Consider the following 19,943-nt stretch of genomic DNA (forward strand, 5'->3'; position numbering starts at 1 on the left):
GCTGCTAAAGCAGCACTCAACAAATCTGTGACACCACTTCTTATTCCTTACAGTGATTATAAAGCCACCATTAGATCTTATATCCGTGATCTGATGCAGAAGAAGTGGGACACCCAAGTGGGTATAAACAAATTACATGCGATAAAACCCTCTATTGGTTATACCTACTTGGGTTGTCAGTCCAGATTTGAAGAGGTCATTATGCGACGATGTCGCATTGGCCACACGAGATACACGCACGAATATATATTAAAAGGTGAGGATCCTCCGTTTTGTATCCCTTGTGATGAAAGAATCACAGTCAAGCATATCTTGCTTGACTGTGTTGAGTATTCCATCACAAGGGACACTTATTTCAATTCAAGAACAATGAAGGATCTTTTTAACAGTACCAGTTCTCATTTAATCATAGGATTTTTAAAAGCATTAGATCTATTAGCTGATTTGTAAATAGATATATATTTTATAATTGGAAGTTTAAATTAGTAACTCAAATTGTTAGTGGCTGTACCCTCAAAGGGGGTTAAAGTACTGTAACATTAATGTCCTCCTGAGAGGGTACGTAAGTCCCGAAACATTTGATCTAAATTTAAGGTTTCCAGGTTTTTAATCGCAGTATTTTTGTTATTTTAATGTATGGCTAATTCTCCGCATAAAGGCCAATGACTGAAGGGATGATGTGAATCCAGCTAGGGTCCATGCAGGTAGCAAAAGTGATGTAAGTCCCCATGGTCCCTAGCATGGTGATCTACCTTCAGTTGTTGGCAATCCATAGCCCAGTTTTATATTGTGTTGTCCTCTTATAGTTGAACTGTTCTAGATCTAATTACTAGTTTAATATTCTCTGTGATATTCTAGTTGTTTTACTGTCCTTTGTTGACAGTTTTTTATGATATAAATGTATTCCATTTCATGTTAAATTGTTCTCGTCACGATATGGCTGAAATATTGCCGATGTGACGTTAAATATTAACTCACTCACTCACTGTAACATATAAACATTATAGCTTATATAGGCAGTGTCACCAACAGCAACATGCTCCATCCGGAGAGCGTACTTTGATGACGGGTTTTATAATATCTACATGTTCTGTATAATCATGTTTATTCCCGTCACGATATGGCTGAAATATTGCCGATGTGACATTAACTTATAACTCACTCACTCACTCCCATCCGGGTAGCTGCCCTTAATATAGAGGCATTATACCACAGACAGACAATGATACTGGCAGTCGCATTTACCATTAGGGTATCTGATTTAATATGAATGGATTATATTTTAGATAGACAATGACATCAGTAGTCCCATAAGGGAACTGGCTATAATATACAGTAAATGTGCAGTAAACCTTGGTGTCCCAGTCCACCCGGCTATGATTGCGATGTGCTGCTGGACGGTACAGCGATTGGACTAAACCAGATGAAGTCCTTCACTAAGTCTGTCAATATCAGGTGTTTGGAAAAGACCAGCAATGGAACCGATTCAATCGTCTGGATGAAGTCGGCTGGTCTTAAATGTCCAAGTGAAGGCTTTATTTTCTACTGCTCAGGACCAGTCACTTCCCACTTGCAATCGCTAGAATGCGATTTTATAGAAAATATTAATATGGAATGCCGACTGTGTAATAGCTTTACAGAGTCTGTCCAAATCTTGTCAGTGGACGCCATTCCTTCGCACAAAGAGCATATCTTAAATCACATGATGGCATGGCTGGTTGGTTCTGCTGCCATCTTCGAAATGCCTGTGGCTTTGACTACGAAGTCCGTCCATGGTACGACGTCTAGGGTGTCCTAGAGAATTCCAAACTTCTTTCGAATAGGCCTACGTATGGCCTCAATAGAATTCCAGCTAGCAAACCTGATCTTGTCCTTTTTTGATAAAGCCAATGAATTGACAGCAGTGCAATTGGCTAGATGCAGAAACAGCATGCTCGATATGAGGATCTCGCCTTTGACATGTCTCTTTTACATCCCAAGACACTGTCCCCATTGTTCTTGGTGCCCTTGGTTTGGTACCTCTCGCAGATTGAAACAGCTGATTATTTGCTGCCTGCGCGTTTCTGCGCTGCAGGTAATCAGTACATAACAAAAGCTTCACTTGTAGCAACACAGTTGCACACTACCTATTGACAAATATATATGTGCAAGTGAATTAAAATCTAAACTCACATCGAAAGTATTCAGTCATGACTATGAAGGGTATACATTGCCAAATATACATATAAACCATATAAAACTTGTTATCAAATAAAAGCACAACCACGTGACGATTACAGACATTTTCCTGAAACTATGTGACCGTAAAAGGACATGACTAAACAAACCTATACTGGAATAAACCGGGCATTTGAAGGTTAGGACAGTACATTTGCTCTCTGCTTGGATACAAGCAGGATTTTCACAATCGTTTGAGGCGATAAATATATTTGGGCCATTATAGTCCCAAATATAAAACATTAATTACCTTCGACGCTCACACCTACTCTTTGGGTAATAACCATTTCACATTATTTCCACTGCCTTCAAAGATGCAAAATGGAAACATTCTCGTTTATCGGATTTACTCTTCTGATTATTGCAAGTGATATATCTTATACTGGGCATAGTAATTAAGAGATTCAGTCTGAATGAACAAACGATTATGTGAGCCTTTGTTATAAACATTAGTGCAACGTAATTGACGACCTACGTCGACACTTCAGGATTGACTGCCACGCTGGTTCGTCTGAAGTGAAATATGTACTGTGAAATTTGATTGTATTGTCTCTGTTACTTCCTAAGTGGAAGTGATTTTTGTTTCGACAAATGTTGGTTGTCCAACGTAGTGATTGGTTTGTAAATTAAAATACTGTGGAGTCAGGCGTAATCTACAGTGTTCTTAAACCTGTTTAGGCTCTTCCAAAATGTATTTTAAATGATCATATTAGTATGAAACTACATTATCGCTAACTGCTACATCTGTTTTCTCCATGCACAAAGTGTAGTAATGACCCCTGCACCAGGCCTGCTCTTTCATCCATATCACGTCCTCTTCCTCTAACCTGTCAATTCATCTGCGCTCGAAAGATTCCCAGGAAGTAGTTTATGGTTATAGTTACAGTATTACAATTGTAATGTGTGTGTGAGAGAGGTAAAAGTCACTTTGGCAATATTTCAGCCATATCGAGACTAAAACAATATACAGAGTAACAATAAGGAGAGATAGAACAATTGTAATGCCGACAATAGCAGCACAAAATGCATTTGTAGATTTAAACTGCCAGGTATGTATTTTTTCTGTTTCATATCATGACCCGATATAATATTGATGCCAGTGTGTTCTAAACAACTGATTATCCCAACTGGAAGGTGCTTGATTTGTCACTGTCACCTTAATGGTGAGTATCCATATACTCAGTGACTTCTTTCCGTCGCATAAAATGCATGTCATTATGGCGAGAAATGCTTAAGAAGGCTCTAAGATCATAATAAATGATGTAGCATGGCACTCGGCGATTCGACTCAACAAATTTCATTCTTTAAAGTCAGTTACCCAGGAAAGAAGTTATCGCATTATGTCGCATTATACTGGAAGTATATGTAAGGTAATATATGAAACATCATTTGGTAAACATCATGCGCCATTCATGATATATTGCCGGAGTGAATATGGTTTAACTCCGAGCAATATCACATCATACGCGTTCATGATATATTGCCGGAGTGAATATGGTTTAACTCCCAGCAATATCACGACACCATTTTACTCATTAGCGGAATTGACCCCGGGCGTTCATCGTGACGTTTTAACCTCTGGGCAACACCACCAGAGCACTGGCGAAAGATTTTAAGAGTGTAGTACTCCACAAGCTATTACGTTACATATTCATTGCAGGCTATCACAGTAAATATTCACCGCCGACTATCACGGCACATGTTCCGTACAGGCTATCAAGGCACATAATCACTACAAGTTATCACAGTACACATTCACTGCAAGATATCGAGGGATATATTCACTACAGACTATCATGGCATATGCTCAGCGCAAGATAGCAGGGCACATATTCACAACATTGTTATGAAACATATAATATACATTTTAGTGTTAAGTTTTTTTAATCAGGCTTTCGTGATATGCTTTGGGTAAATATAGGAAGCATGGCATATTTTATTATTTGTTACATGTGCATGCATTGTAACGTTGTATATGGCAAACAGGTAACTCTACTATCGTCACGTATGATCCCATGATTGTAATAACATAGTCGACAAGTTTTCCTTACTTGATAAAAGCCTTTCTTATTTTATAATACGACCAATAAGTTTATTATCTTGACTTTCTCGCTTGTAGTAGTGTTGTCATAAGAAGAGGCGTTTGGTGTCTTGTTATTGATTTTACTACTACTATGTGGTGGACTTGGACATGCTTACGTGTTTTGCGAGCACCTGGTGTCATCACTGATACATACTTCGTATCATTCTCCCAGTCATTTAGCCCCTAATGACCAGTGACATACATTTCTGCAGGTAGTCAGCTAGTTATTCTTTTGCAGGCTATGACAGTACATATTCACCGCCGACTATCACGGCACATGTTCCGTACAGGCTATCAAGGCACATAATCACTACAAGTTATCACAGTACACATTCACTGCAAGATATCGAGGGATATATTCACTACAGACTATCATGGCATATGCTCAGCGCAAGATAGCAAGGCACATATTCACAACATTGTTATGAAACATATAATATACATTTTAGTGTTAAGTTCTTTGAATCACGCTTTCGTGATATGCTTTGGGTAATAAAGGAAGCATGGCATATTTTATTTGATTCTGCACAGATGCAGACCCAATAATGAACCCTACCAAATGTCAGTGTGGCGATTCAAACCCAAAGTAATAAGATGGACACCAACCTGATGTAATGTGTAGCACATGTACAGAGAGCAGGACAACCAGTCGCACCCATTCCATGACGGCTAATCTATGCGCCAGTAATGGTGAACAGCCCTCACTGAATGACTATTGCGGCAGCATTAACTGCCAATGAAAGTTGTTCTTTTAATGCACCTGACGTCACAAAGAACAAACAGTTTCAATGCAAACACCTTCCTGCGTATTCGGTTTCCTTGGTGCACTGTCAAAGGCGGGGTAAATATCCAAGTCCGTGTACTTAATACAGGAAGACATCAGTTCTATAATATTATCTGAAATACTAGCTAACCACGAACCGGTGTTTGAGTTTTGCAACTTAAATTTCTTCGACTTACCTTGTCAGTCTGTATCCTAGACACTGTGGATTTAAGAGTAATCACTACCTATCTTGACAGCACTTACTTGCCTAATATATATATGTGTGTATGTATGTATGTATGTATGTATGTATGTATGTATGTATGTATGTATGTATGTATGTATGTGTGTGTGTGTGTGTGTGTCTATCTATCTATCTATCTATCTATCTATCTATCTATCTATCTATATATATACATATATATATATATATATATATATATATATATATATATATATATATATATATATGCTATTGTGTATCTGACACATGGGTAAATATCTAAAGACGCAAGTTCTCATCATGTGATTAGGATATTACCAAAATGTGTCATTAAGGGGTCATTATTGCCAGTCATTGGTTTGTGTCAGCCTGAGAAATGTTAAATAATGTTAGTGGATCAGTTGCTGTTGAACAAGTGAATATGACAACAGCTTTCATTTCATATACACATCCAAATGTATTCACATCTTCACCGGCATTATGTACGAGTTGGTTGTCCCAGCCACTAAAGGTTTTATGAGTGAGTTCGAGTGAGTTTTGTTTTATCCCGCTTTTAGCAATATTCTTGCAGTGTTACAGCGGGGTACATCAGACATGGGTGGTCCTTTACGTTTAGGCTGGTATAGTTTAAATCGTTTGTGGAAACCATGTGTCAGTGTTACATGTGCATGCATTGTAACGTTGTACATGGCAAGCAGGTAACTCTGCTATCGTCACGTATGATCCCATGATTGTAATAACATAGTCGACAAGTTTTCCTTACTTGATAAAAGCCTTTCTTATTTTATAATACGACCAATAAGTTTATTATCTTGACTTCCTTGCTTGTAGCAGTGTTGTCATAAGAAGAGGCCTTTGGTGTCTTGTTATTGATTTTATGTGGTGGACATGGACATGCTTACGAGTTTTGCGAGCACCTGGTGTCATCACTAATACATACTTCTTATCATTCTCCCAGTCATTTAGCCCCTAATGACCAGTGACATACATTTCTGCAGGTAGTCAGCTAGTTATTCTTTTGCACTCATTTCATAGCTGCAAGTCACATAACACTATACCAGATTATTACGTTTAAATTTAAATCAACGAAATACATGATTACAATGGCAGAATCATTTCCTGTGTGATTATGTACATGTTAGTTTCATTATCAACAAAAAGAGATATGTATCATGGCTGTGTCGGGTTGAGTTCACCATCCGTTTTCTTCCTAATTCGTCTTCAGGAAGATGTCAAAACCATTCATATCATATCCAAAGGGTATATCGGGGATAGGTGTGGGCAAATATTGCCACAACTATGAAAAAAGAAGGAAAATAGTTCTAATGACGGATGTTTATTACCTACTGATAATATCATATCTTACTGTATATATATAAACGCTGAGGCCTATATTGGTAAAATGGATATTTTGACTTTTGTTGAGGTCTTACAATATAATCCATGATATTTTGCTTCGAGGAAAAATACAGGTTTTGTACTGTGACCAAACATTATTGTTAATGTAACAAACATAAACTCCAATGATTTGTGACAAACTCTATGATGTTTATTGCCAAAGCTGATTCGTACAACCGTAAACACAGGTTTCCCATGAGTAACAAGTTGTTTCTGACAGGCCAGTTTTGAAATCACAGTAACAAAACAAAAGTTGAAGGCCACAAAGTCATGGACTCTTTTGTTAATTGGAAATGCCTCGTTTGTCAGATCATAAGCACATTAGAAGTTAGGTTGAACCATGCATGGATGTTCAGGGAAGAAAAAATAGTCTTATCGGACAATATATTAGTCTAACGTTGCACGCTTACGTTCTAAATGTAAATTATATACTGCAGGAAACAGTTTTTAATCGACAGCTAACAAAGTGGGGAATGATCACTCAACGAATTTGACTTTTGACATTGCTCAAATGCACAAAATAGCTGAACCTTGGAAAGTATGTTAATTGTACAGGGCCCACATGTTCAAAGCCATCTTAGCGCAAAGACTTTATTAAGTGTACGTTAAAGTACTGTATTTTTCCTCGTCACAGCGCAAGGACCGATTTGTGCAACTGAATTAAACGTTTTTGGAAATAAATATAATCCAGCAAATTTGCGGGATCGTTTGAAATTATTTACATTGTATGATGAAGCACTTTTTGAAGTGTTCTGTGTTCTGATTGAAAACCCAAACAATAGGTAATAAAAATGCTGAAATAAGATTAGAGATAGAAAATGAATATTTTGTTCCAGCTAACAGGTTTTGCTTTCATATATTATAGAATAAAAAAAATGCATTTGTAATTCTGGTGCGCTGCAGTGACACTTACAAACTGAAATCTCCTTGAGAATACTTATCGCCACTTGAAGTTTAACCCTGGGCGAGTAGGGCGGTAGGGACATATGTATCCAAACGGCTATCAAGGCTGTATTGTCGCTCTCGTTCAGATCACCATTCTTTAGGTTGTTGGTGGAACTCAAAATTCAGAATCTTCACTTTTTGAAGACATTACAACCTATACAAACTAATAACTCTTAGTGTGTAAGCGGTATCTCATGTCTACGCTGGGCATCATTAGGCTAGTAGGAGCATGCGTGATTCTCTCGCAAGGTAAGTAAGCATGGAAGTCCATTCATAGCTGATGCTATACCACTGATAGAGAACCGAGAGGCAAATTAGTTATAAACAACTACTTGAGAGATCCAACGTACAAAATAAAAGGAAAATGTCTTTGGTGGGAAGACAGATATCCCATTTACCTCGTCCATAATGAACGTATGTAATGTAGTACAGTAAGTGTTTTAAAACAAAGAGAAAACACACGGAGAGAACAGCATATATGAAGTCATTACGATTTAAACTCGTGGGAATAATACCTCGCTGAAAGATAAGTCGGTTTCAATTTAGTCAGAGTTTAACATAAAAACGTTACCTCACCGTTTACCTATAAAAATCAATAAAAGATCGACAGTCGAAACTTGTGTAACAGATCTACATTACCGTTAGAAGCAGTGAGGGAGTGAGATAAAATCTCGGCAATATTGCAGCCATATCGCGATGTGAACAAGTCGACTATAGTTAATTGCCTGTCGACAAAGGGAAGTAAAACAATGTGTGGAGTATCACAGATAGTACGTATTTAAAACAATCAATTTCAGCATTAAAATTATTACTTACTCCGAATGTCATCTGATAGAAATTTAAACTCGACTACAGACCACTAGCGACCAAAGACACCTTCATGGAGACCATGGGGATTAACGTTACTTCTGCATCATACATGATCCCTTGGAGGCTTTACGTCATCACTTTGGCCACCTGTGACTGTATGCAAACCAATATTTAAAAATAAACCTAATCAAGTTATTAAAACACTAGATATTTTAAATAAGATGGATTGACGTGCTTCAGTCAGGGAGACATTGACAACATACTGGCCATGTGAATGTACTCACTGTCTCCAAACAGAGATTCATGACGTATAAAAGGAAACAATGCTTGACATTAACTCACGCTACTTAGCGCAGCTTACAAATGTGAGCTAATGTACTGGAAACATGGCATATGCCTACATTACAAACTAAGTCGTCTAATAAGCTGAATTCGGTTTTAAATTTTAAATTTCAATACAACACCCATTATTTTCGTTAGTAGGCTACGTTTTCCTCCTAATTGTATCTAAACTGACAAGCATATTATAACACCAACAAGGGTACCTATCTATTGACATATCAGGTATCTTAAATCAACAGAGAAGAATTGATCAGAACATATACTACAGTTTAGAATAATCTTGACAAGATTCATCAGATAGTGCATTACAATATTGCTACTATGCTTTATCATCTCAGGCATAATGCCACCTTGTCCAGTTGCTTTACAACATATGAGAGCATTTATAGTATGAACAAACTCATGAAATGTTCATGTCATTATTAGAGTGATTACCAATTACACTTTTACAAAAGAAAACACATTGAACAATAGTAGGTCCTCTGGTGATAGCATGTTGGTCTAAATGGTATTGTAGTACTTATAACAGATAACCTGAATTTTATACTCACACATGGTAACATGCATGTTGTCATTTATGATCAGCTTTTCCTACAATGGCCAGTGATGAAGTTATGGCTCAGACCCTGCTGGGGTTCACGCAGACAGTACTCTAAGTATCCATGATCCCTGTAAGTTGGCCTGGCTTTATAGTGACTGGTGGTCTATGTTACATGTAACATTGATTTTTGTTTTGAATAAAATAAAATTTCATTTGAAATGGTTAGTTTTTAGACTCCACTTGTGATAATTGTTTTACTGTCGTTTACGACATATATTTCTTATAGGTAATCCAAATGTGTCTCGTCTCTATATGGCCGAAAAACTGCCGAGGTGACGTTAAACTTTGACTCACTCACTCAACGTCAATATCAGTGTCGGAGATATTTAATCAGTAGGTGTAAACAATTTAATCAACAAAAGGGTATGATACATACAACAGAAGTTTTTAGTGGTTTTCAAACTTTTTAAACATATCTGTCCCTTCACTTTATCTCTTCCTAAAACAAATGAAGAGGTTAACTCATACCACTTAAAATTCACATATCATCATAATGATTGTTTCTTATTATACAGTCAATTACTGCACCAGTGAGAACATTGAATATCTCAGACCAATGAAATCTGGACATCTTAAAACTGCCTCAGTTATGTCATGGAAACACTGCTTTGCAATTTCAATGACTTGTTATACACGACTATCTGGTAGTACATATTAGATATTCTCCAGATGAAAACGCTCATATCCTTAGTCATCAGCACTGATGTTCAACAATTTGAAATCGAATGAGAGAAAGATGTAAAGATTATAGTCACACGTGATACCGCCGTTACACAGCTGGTAAAATGACATGACTATCACCACACGGGGCATATGAACTCTGAAATAATAACATTATTTATGCTTAACTTCATTATTGATGTTTTGTGGTGCGTCTTATACGTATACTCTATTTTAGGTAGTGGGGAAAACATTGCTCTCCACAAACCAACATGGATGAGCAGTACCAGGAGAGTGCAGTCTTCTAGGAAAGCGGTAGATGGGGTGACTGACGCATATAACGAGTCATTAACAATCCACACCTCGTTGCATAAGCCTAGTGCTTGGTGGAAGGTTGATCTCGACACGGAGGTTCAGTCGCCACTCATCATTATCTACTTCAGATCTGACTGTAAGTAATGTCTTGTCAAAGATTCATATTAATTACTTTCCTGCAAATATGTTCCCACTGGCTCTTGTCAATGTGACCGGTGAACCAGTTTGTATATGTGCGATACGGATACGATGTGTACATGTATAGCAATGAGCTGTCTCACTATGAAAGCACACTGGTTCGTAGTATGTGAACACTTGATTTGAGAGAGACTTGTGTTTACACAAGGGAAACATATTTTTATTCAACGTCCTTGTCATATTTTAGAATTTTACAATGAAACCAGTACTGAAAACGTGCTCAGTGTTTTTATGATAAATGACTTGTGATCTCTTCTATTTTCAGACAAAGTCCGCCGTAATGGGATACAGTTTTATGCTTCTGTTACAAGTTCTGTTGTTCCAAAAAACGGAAGTCTGTTTTACACTGTACAAGGACGCAGGGACGGTCGAGATATTGCTGATATTCTAAACGTTACCTGTTACGAAAGGTTTCGCTTCCTTACTTTATACACTGAAACAGACAATGATGGTGATGGCCCTGTGTTAGACTTTGCGGAAGTAGAAGTTTGGAATACGTATCAGTCACAGAGCCCATTCACTGGAGATGACGATGATGATACACACTCGGATTTTGATAAAATACGAGCTTTGAGTAAGTAACACCGGTATTTTCCACTTTATACTTCTTTGTAAATGGAGGTTTGTGTTCTGAAAACATTTAAGTGTGCTTCTGAACACTTGGAACATTTTGAAACAGTATTCTGCGGACCAACGGAAGTACGTCCATTTAAAGGAGGTAAAAAGGACTATGTAATATGTATAATTTCAAACGTTCTCATCAACGAAGGTAAATGCCATCTTGTGTTTATGGAGAAAACAATCTTCGGGACATGCTGGCTCGTTTTCTCATATGATATATGTGAAATATAAGGAAATGGCTTTAGAAAGAGATAATATCCTTGACGAATCGGACTAGAATCGTAGGATCGCGTGGTCAGGCTCGCTGACCTGGTTGACATATGTCATCGCATCCCAACTGCCTGGACCGATGCCTATGATGTTGCGCAAACCGATTACAATATTCTTATTACTGATATTTCATAAGTAGCTGCCTTTAATTTCGTACATTGCGACAAATTATAAATTAATTCTGAAAAAAATAATGGAAAACTTTCATATAAAACAAATAATATTTTCGATGCCATCACAGGTCTTACTGAAATGGCACTATTACGTTTATTTAAACGTGTCATGTCATGGAAATAGCAGAATAATATTAGTGAGTGAGTGAGTTTAGTTTTACGCCGCACTCAGCAATATTCCAGCTATATGGCGGCGGTCTGTAAATAATCGAGTCTGGACCAGACAATCCAGTGATCAACAACATGAGCATCGATCTGCGCAATTGGGAACCAATGACATGTGTCAACCAAGTCAGCGAGCCTGACCACCTGATCCCGTTAGTCGCCTCTTACGACAAGCTGAGTCGCCTTTTATGGCAAGCATGGGTTGCTGAAGGCCTATTCTACCCCTGGACCTTCACGGGTCAGAATAATATTACATTTATAAACATTCATGGGCGCTTATTTCAAATGTTATGGTTCATTAATTTTTACACAAACCCGCAAAAAAGCCGGTTTTAGATCGTGTTGCACGCACGAAAAACAAACAAACAAGCTCTTCGTTTAACGCCTACATAAAATATAGCTATATTGGTCTGACGAAAGTATACACAACTCTTCTAAGTAAGACCTGGCGAAAGAGGGAGAATTTCTCATTCTACAAGTGTTTCATTTATCATTTTCCGTTTAGTATAAGGAAAGACAGACGAAAATTAAGAACGTGAAATCTAACTCGTTTTCTAGTAAGTGCAAAGGTCACCGGATACGATGTCACTGAGAGGGATTGCCTGATGAAATTCATTCGTTATTGAATATTAACAGAAATGTTAAAGATATTTCGTCTGGCAAACCCAAATCTAGCACAAATAACTGTTTGAAATGATTAATAAGTGCTCACAGCAATTTCTTGGTGTATTTTGGACAGTATAGTTCGCACATAGCCGAACCAGTTTGACCTTGTATGTGCCCGTGACCCGGAAACAGTAGTGGATCAATGCTATAGAGTTTTCAGTATCTTTTATTTGAATTTTTGTCCATATTAGGCCATAGGGCTGTGTTTGTTTACATTTGAGATGCAATTCCTTCAAATGTGCTGTAATTCCTTCAATTACTTAGGGGGGCCTGTAGGCACTTTTGTATTGTCCACTGAATATAAAGATAGCAAAGATATAAGTGTGAAGCATGTTGATCCTAGCTTATTGTGTTTTTCACATGGTCCGACACAGAAACGTTTACAAATATCATTCTCAACAAAAGGTGCGCGGATATTTTTCAGTTATAGTTTCACATGAAATCGGGGATGATTTGGTAAACATTGGGTTCATATTACGTGAATGCAAAAATTATGTCTCACTTCAGAACAAGTTGAATTACATTCATAATTTTATACGATAAATTAACGTTCTTGCTGAATAATTATGATTAGATTTGTCAATGCTTTATGTTTCATACCTGGTTACAAATTTAAATCTTTTCATATATTTTCATATATTAATTGATATTAATAATATGACAAGTATTTTTTTCTCCCAAATAGTCATGGGCAAAGACACTCAGGATCTGTCAATGCATTAGCAACGTGTAAATAACCAAATTTTAATTAATGTCTTTCAGTGATGTGGAAAAGTGACAATTTTACACAATTCTTTAATACAACTACATGTATGCCATAAAATGTATGGATAGATGTTTCATATTATTTTATGTATTTTATTTCTTTATAATATCTTGTCAAAATGTATATCAAATACAAACGGGTGAGGAGCCATTTCTTGTTTTCAACAGTACTTCTTTGTTTTGTGAATTATTTTGAATCACACATGACTAATGCCATTTATGTAGTTGCAGCAACAGTATATTTATCAGAAAATGTTATCATTTGATAACAAAAGAAACTGTATACACGTACTAAATTTTATTGTCTCTGCAGAGATGCCACCTCTACGATTTTATCGCAGTCGCTACGAAGTTTAACTTCAAACTACGCCAATACGATTCCACTAGAAATCCTACGAAATATAAATGAAATGCATTAAAATTCATTCGGATATGTAGACAAAAACATATATTTTCAACAATGAAATACATTTTCGTACTTCACGTGCCTTCCATTCGTCAAATGTAATGATATATTTGAACTGGAATGATTGCAAGTAACAAACGTGATTTTAGCAAAGCTGATTTGAATACCTATGCGATTTGACACACTTAGTTCCGGCGGAAATAATTTAACCACGTGACCGTAAAATCATTTTTTTTCTCAGAATCCATCATGATTTTGTTTATTTAGTTGACTACTAATTCTATGGTCAAAACTACTAATTTTTAACGTTGAAGCTACTATTTGCAACACTCTGGGGTTGGCATCTCTGTCTCTGGTGAAAGTAAACAGGCATCATATTCTGTAAATAGAAATTATTCTACCTTATTGTCTTTTCCTGAGTTTAGGAGCAATGTCACAATATGAAATGAGTCTATTGAACTTTCAAGGATTGTTTCTTTTTGCTGAAGTGTCTGATGATGATTTATGCCAATTATTTAGTGTTCAGTAGCCTTTCATTAAACAAGAAATGTCAAGAACAGTCTTCTTTGAATAACAAAATGACAAGGAGTGAGCAGATTTCGTTTACGATCTGGAAGCATTTCGTATATGTCTTTGCTATATACATATAGCAATGAAATAGCTCCAAAATAGCTCCACAACAAACTTATTCTAGGTCTGGTATGATAATTTCATATTACTTCATGAAATGTCATCACAAGAAAAAAATGAATCCGTCTTTCAACCACTGTCTGTGTAATCATTGCTCCAAGAGTTTGGATCATCAGTTGTTTTCTAAGCAGTCATTATTTTTTATGAAAGCCATTTACATTACATTCTCACACTAGATCTGGTTTCGTTCGTTTCTGGGAAAGGAAAAATTATTTCATTCCTGACATCTTCAATCATCAAAATTGTACTTCTTGTGACGATATACACAAATTGTTACGACACACTGACAATTTATACGTCTCCCCATGTCAGAACATTCTGCGAAAAAAATCGACCGAGAAAATCATCGACTTCGGATATTCTAAACTAAGGATCATCGACTAACTTCAGGACAAATACTACAACACAAGCAACAAATGACAACTGCTACTGAACACAACTAACAGTAAATAATTGAAGATGATTGAGAGGTAATTCTGGTGTATGGAATGGATCTTACGGGAATTTGAATCAATTTAGAAAATGTATCAAGGGTCGTTTACCAACTCGTTCATATTTTACCTCCACGAGTGCCATGCTGTGTATGCGCTTCCGGTTTCATCAAGGGTGGGTATAATTACAAATATTGTGATATTGTTTCATGATCTGCATTATATAGGTATTAAGTAGCTTTCTTTCAATGTATATGAGTTCACATTCTGCTTATGAAAACAAACATCCTTCGTGTCTTCTCTCTTAGAAAAACCGCAAGGTTGGCCACGCCCTTTCGGGTCACCTACGGCTGTCAGCATTTTGAATGTTGGAAGGATTATCAAACAAAATCCAAATAAACTCGATAAATATGATACTTTCTGTGCAGCGACAATAACATTTACTATTCACACCATGTAATTAATTCTAGATGAAATAGTTGGATATATCAAAAGGATGGCACATTTCGTCGGCATCGCGATGCATGTGGACTTGTTTGTTTTACAGCTGTTGCCATGATCGTTCCTGTTCGTCCAATCGATGATGCAACATTGAGATTGGTTTTGTTTATAATTACTTAAGCCGAAAGTAACCAATTTTTAGAAAATGGGAAACTCATGAAGTTTCTCTTCGTCAAAGAACAAAAATATCAATTAAACTATAAAAAATATTTCATTATGAAGAAAATATCAAACTGGGTACCATTCGACATGGCGGGCGTGAAAGTCAACAATGGCCGTTATCTTTGACTGCGTGCCGAGAAATTTGGCGATCACATTTTTAATTCGCAGGCATTTCGTTTTAAAGGATATGTACATGTTGAAGATTATATATTTATAAAGCTGAAAACTAGAGTATTCCATACATAATTCAGATGACACGTAAATCCGAATCGTTGAATAATTATTGCAAGTTTTAGTTGGAGGTGTCATTATCCTGCACTCCTGTCCAATGGGTCGACAGCAGCATTGAGAGGCTTAAGTAAGGTGCAACCAGTAGGGCGTCTATTACAGGCTGTTCTTTTGTGAACACCTGCTATCATTACTCTTCGATAGTGATTCTTTAACAGATGCAAATGATGTTGTTCAGTCGAAGTTTCTCATGGATGAGGAAAATCGCTTTACTTCCAGCGTATTCAGTAGAAATAGATGAAAGAAAAATGTATTTTATTGCCATGTGTAATATTGATCATATTCTACCCTTGACATCTTGTTTGCAGTCTCAGGTAATGGACAAAACGTTGCTCTGCATAAGCAAACATCCATGAGCAGTACCAGGAGAGTCCAGTATTCCGTGCGAGCTGTTGACGGACGGACTTATGCTGCTGACGAGTCACTGACAATCCACACCAAGGAGGACGAACTCACTGCTTGGTGGAAGGTCGACCTCAACATGGTGGTACATTCTCCCATGATCAGGATCTTCTTCAGATTTGACTGTAAGTAATAGTTCATCACGAATCAAACAGAGCGGATACATTGAGGAACAATATAGACAAGATACATCTTGCTTTTACATTTGCTGATTGCACGTTTATAGTATCAGTCTTTTAAAGCATGTTTTTTGTAGTGCAAAGTCTGCACCTATTTCGTAGACCCATGGCGGCGGAATGGTGTACAGTTCTACACGTCACGGACGGATTCCTCTAACCCAAGGGAAGGGAATCTTTGCTACACTGTCACAGGTCGTCCCGATGGTAGAGACATAGCGGACATACTGTATGTGAGCTGTTCTGGTGACTGGAGCTGCTTGACTATCTATACTGAAACCGATAACGATGGAGGCGGAGCTGTACTAGACTTTGCAGAAGTAGAAGTGTGGGGTAAGTATGTTCAGATAGGCTTTCTCTTTGCCTTCGATGGCACTCACTGATGAGGGTGAGTGAGTGAGTGAGTTAATATTTATCGTCACATCGGCAATATCTCAGCCATATCGTGACGAGAACATTTAATACTGAAATGAAATATATATATCTATTATAAAACCTGTCAACAAGAGACAGTAAAACAACTAGAATATCACAGATGAGAATATAAAACTAGTAACTATACCTAAAACAATGTATCTATACAGGACAATACAAGATAAAAATGGGCTATAGATTGCTAACGACTGAAGGTAGATCACCATACTAGGGACCATGGGGACTTACAGTACCTTTGCTACCTGCATGGACCCTAGCTGAATTTACATCATCCCCTCAGCTGGCAGCAATTTGGGAAACCTAGCCATGCAAATAAAAAAGACACTTATGCTACGATTAAAAACATGAAAGTTTGAATTTACTTTGAATGTTTGTGGACTTACGTACCCTCTCAGGGGGACAATAGTTTTACAGTACTTCAACCCCCTTTGAGGATACAGCCACTAACAAGCACAGTTATGAATTTAAACTTCCAATCATAAAATATTTATCTATTTACAATTCAGACAATAAATGTAATTCTTTTAAAAATGCAATGATTAAATGAGAGCTTGTGTTATTAAAAAGATCCTTCAGAGTTCGTGAATTAAAATACTGATCCCTTGTGATGGAATACTCGACACAGTCAAGCAGGATATTCTTGACTGTGATTCTTCCATCACAAGGGATACAAAACGGAGGATCCTCACCTTTAAGCAAATATTTATGTGTATATCTTGTGTGGCCAATACGACATCGTCGCATGATGACCTCCTCAAATCTGGACTGACAACCCAAGTAGGTGTAACCAATATACGGTTTTATTTCATGTAACTTATTGATAGCTACTTGAGTGTCCCACTTCTTCTGCATCTGATCACGGATATACGTTCTAATGCAAGCTTTGTAATCTGAATATGGAAGAAAAAGTGGTGTCACAGATTTGTTGAGTGCCGCCTTGGCAGCAAGATCGGCCATCACATTTCCAGAAATACCTACGTGACTGGGTAACCAACAAAAGACGATGTCGTATTTGCCAGTAGCAAGAGTATTATACAATTCAATAATTTCAATTAAAAGCGGATGCTTATAAGAAATGTTTTTCATAGCCTGAAGACAAGAAAGAGAATCGGAATATATTATATACTGTTTACGTTTAGGGTGTCTTTGAATATATTTAAGAGTTGTTAATATGGCGTTAGCTTCTGCTGTAAAAATAGAACTATTATCTGGTAATCTAGAAGATATTGTTGTTATCCAATGACAGTAGCACAAGCAACTGCACCACCGTCCTTGGACCCATCTGTAAATAAGGATTTGTAATTGTTATATGTATGTTTCAATTGATTATATTCTTGTTTATACTGTAATTCATTAGTTTCTGATTTTTTAAATGTAGTTAATGTTAGGTCAACCTGTGGCCTAACCAACTGCCAAGGGGGAGAGGAAAGAAGACGGGAAGGAGCTATATTGTTCAGCTCAATACCAGCAGCAGCAATAAACGGCTTTATTCTGAGCCGAAGAGGTGGAACAAGAGAAGACTTTTTGCTATACAAATCCTCATAAAGGGGATTGAAGACACAGTTATATTCAGGGTTAGATTCGTTAGAGTATAGTTTTATGATATATTGTAAAGATAATTTGATATGGCGTTGTGCAAGAGATGGTTCATCGGCCTCAACGTAAAGACTGTCAATAGGTGAAGTTCTGAAGTACCCAAGACAAAGACTTACACCTTGGTGATGGACAGGATCAAGTAGTTTAAGATTGCTTTTGCAGGCTCCACCATATACAATGGAGCCATAATCAAGTTTAGAACGAACGAGTGATCGATATAAATGGAGAAGGGTAGCTTGATCCCCTCCCCATTTTGAATTTGAAACCACTTTCAACAAGTCAAGAGCTTTCAGGCATTTACTTTTAAGTGATTTAACGTTAATTGTGAATCAAAGATTAGACCCAAGAATTTGGCTTCCTTCACAACTTTAATGGGCGTCCCATCTAGAAACAGTTCAGGGTCTTTATGTGGTTTGTATTTTCGACAAAAATGTATGCAGTTAGTTTTCGATTTAGAAAATTTAAAGCCGTTTTCAAGACACCATTTATTAATCCTGTTTAAACACAACTGCAATTGCCGTTCAATGGTATGCATATTTTTACCACGACAAGAAATATTAAAATCATCCACAAATAACGATCCATCTATTGAATCGTTTAAAACTTTAGATAAACTGTTGATCTTGATGCTAAAAAGAGTGACAGACAAAATACTGCCTTGTGGGACACCCTGATCCTGATTGTAATGATCAGACAGGGTAGAGCCCACGCGGACCTGGAATTGTCTGTTATTTAAAAACTTGGCAATAAATTCAGGCAAACGACCTCGCAACCCGAAGTCATGTAAATCTCGTAAAATGCCATATTTCCAAGTAGTGTCATATTTCAAGATCAAAAAAGATAGACACAGCGTGTTGTTTGTTAATTAGTGCGTTTTTTACAAAGGATTCCAAACGCACTAAGTGATCGACAGTACTTCTGTTTTTCCGGAAACCACATTGTATATCAGTGATAAGGTTATTTGTTTCCAAGTACCAAACTAGTCGATTATTTATCAAGCGTTCCATGGTCTTGCAAACACAGCTTGTTAATGAAATCGGACGATAATTGGATGGATCCGTATGATCACGTCCAGGTTTAGGTATTGGTACTACTATGGCGTCACGCCATGAAGGAGGAAAGTTACCCCATGTCCAAATATCATCAAAAATATTTAGGAGAGTTTCTAGGCAGGATTCTGGTAAGTGCTTCAGGAGTTGATAATGTATGTTATCAGCTCCAGTAGCAGTGTCATGAGCCTGATCAAGAGCAGTATGGAGTTCATGAATAGAAAACGTTTCATTATAATCTTCCCCATTATCAGAATTGAAATTAATAGTTTTCTTTTCTTGTTCTTTTTGATACTGCTGGAATTTAGGTAAATAATTAGAAGAGGAAGAATGTTTAGCGAGTGTTTCGCCCAATTTATTTGCGATATCTGATTTATCAGTAAGTAATTGATCTCCATCTTTAAGATGATGGACAGTAGATTTAGTACCTTTACCTTTGATTTTCTGGACCATGTTCCATACCTTGGACATGGGTGTCCGAGAATTTATTTTAGATACATAATTTTGCCAAGATTGGCGTTTGTTCTGTTTAAAAGTACGCCGTGCTTTAGCATTTAAAATTTTAAATTTATTTAAATTATGCACCATAGGA

General features: G+C 37.0%; 2 protein-coding genes across 3 annotated transcripts in view; one reads left to right on the forward strand and one right to left on the reverse strand.

The window, feature by feature from the left end:
* LOC137290332 (receptor-type tyrosine-protein phosphatase alpha-like) overlaps positions 1-1,774 on the reverse strand; it is a 120,797-nt gene extending 119,023 nt beyond the window's left edge. Inside the window, exon 1 of the mRNA XM_067821176.1 lies at positions 1,759-1,774. Coding sequence (XP_067677277.1) covers positions 1,759-1,774 — 16 coding nt within the window. The remainder of the gene's footprint in view (positions 1-1,758) is intronic.
* LOC137290339 (uncharacterized) overlaps positions 1-19,943 on the forward strand; it is a 113,142-nt gene that overhangs the window by 85,324 nt on the left and 7,875 nt on the right. The window contains exons 1-5 of one of the 2 annotated variants that reach the window (XM_067821188.1): positions 7,628-7,878; positions 10,281-10,493; positions 10,821-11,129; positions 16,002-16,220; positions 16,377-16,604. In XM_067821188.1, coding sequence (XP_067677289.1) covers positions 7,824-7,878; positions 10,281-10,493; positions 10,821-11,129; positions 16,002-16,220; positions 16,377-16,604 — 1,024 coding nt within the window. In that variant the 5' untranslated portion in view covers positions 7,628-7,823. Of the gene's footprint in view, positions 1-7,627; positions 7,879-10,280; positions 10,494-10,820; positions 11,130-16,001; positions 16,221-16,376; positions 16,605-19,943 lie in introns of those variants that run through there. The other variant, XM_067821189.1, reaches the window with a different exon arrangement.

Source organism: Haliotis asinina, chromosome 7 (assembly GCF_037392515.1).
Source record: "Haliotis asinina isolate JCU_RB_2024 chromosome 7, JCU_Hal_asi_v2, whole genome shotgun sequence".
Taxonomy (NCBI): Eukaryota; Metazoa; Mollusca; class Gastropoda; order Lepetellida; family Haliotidae; genus Haliotis; species Haliotis asinina.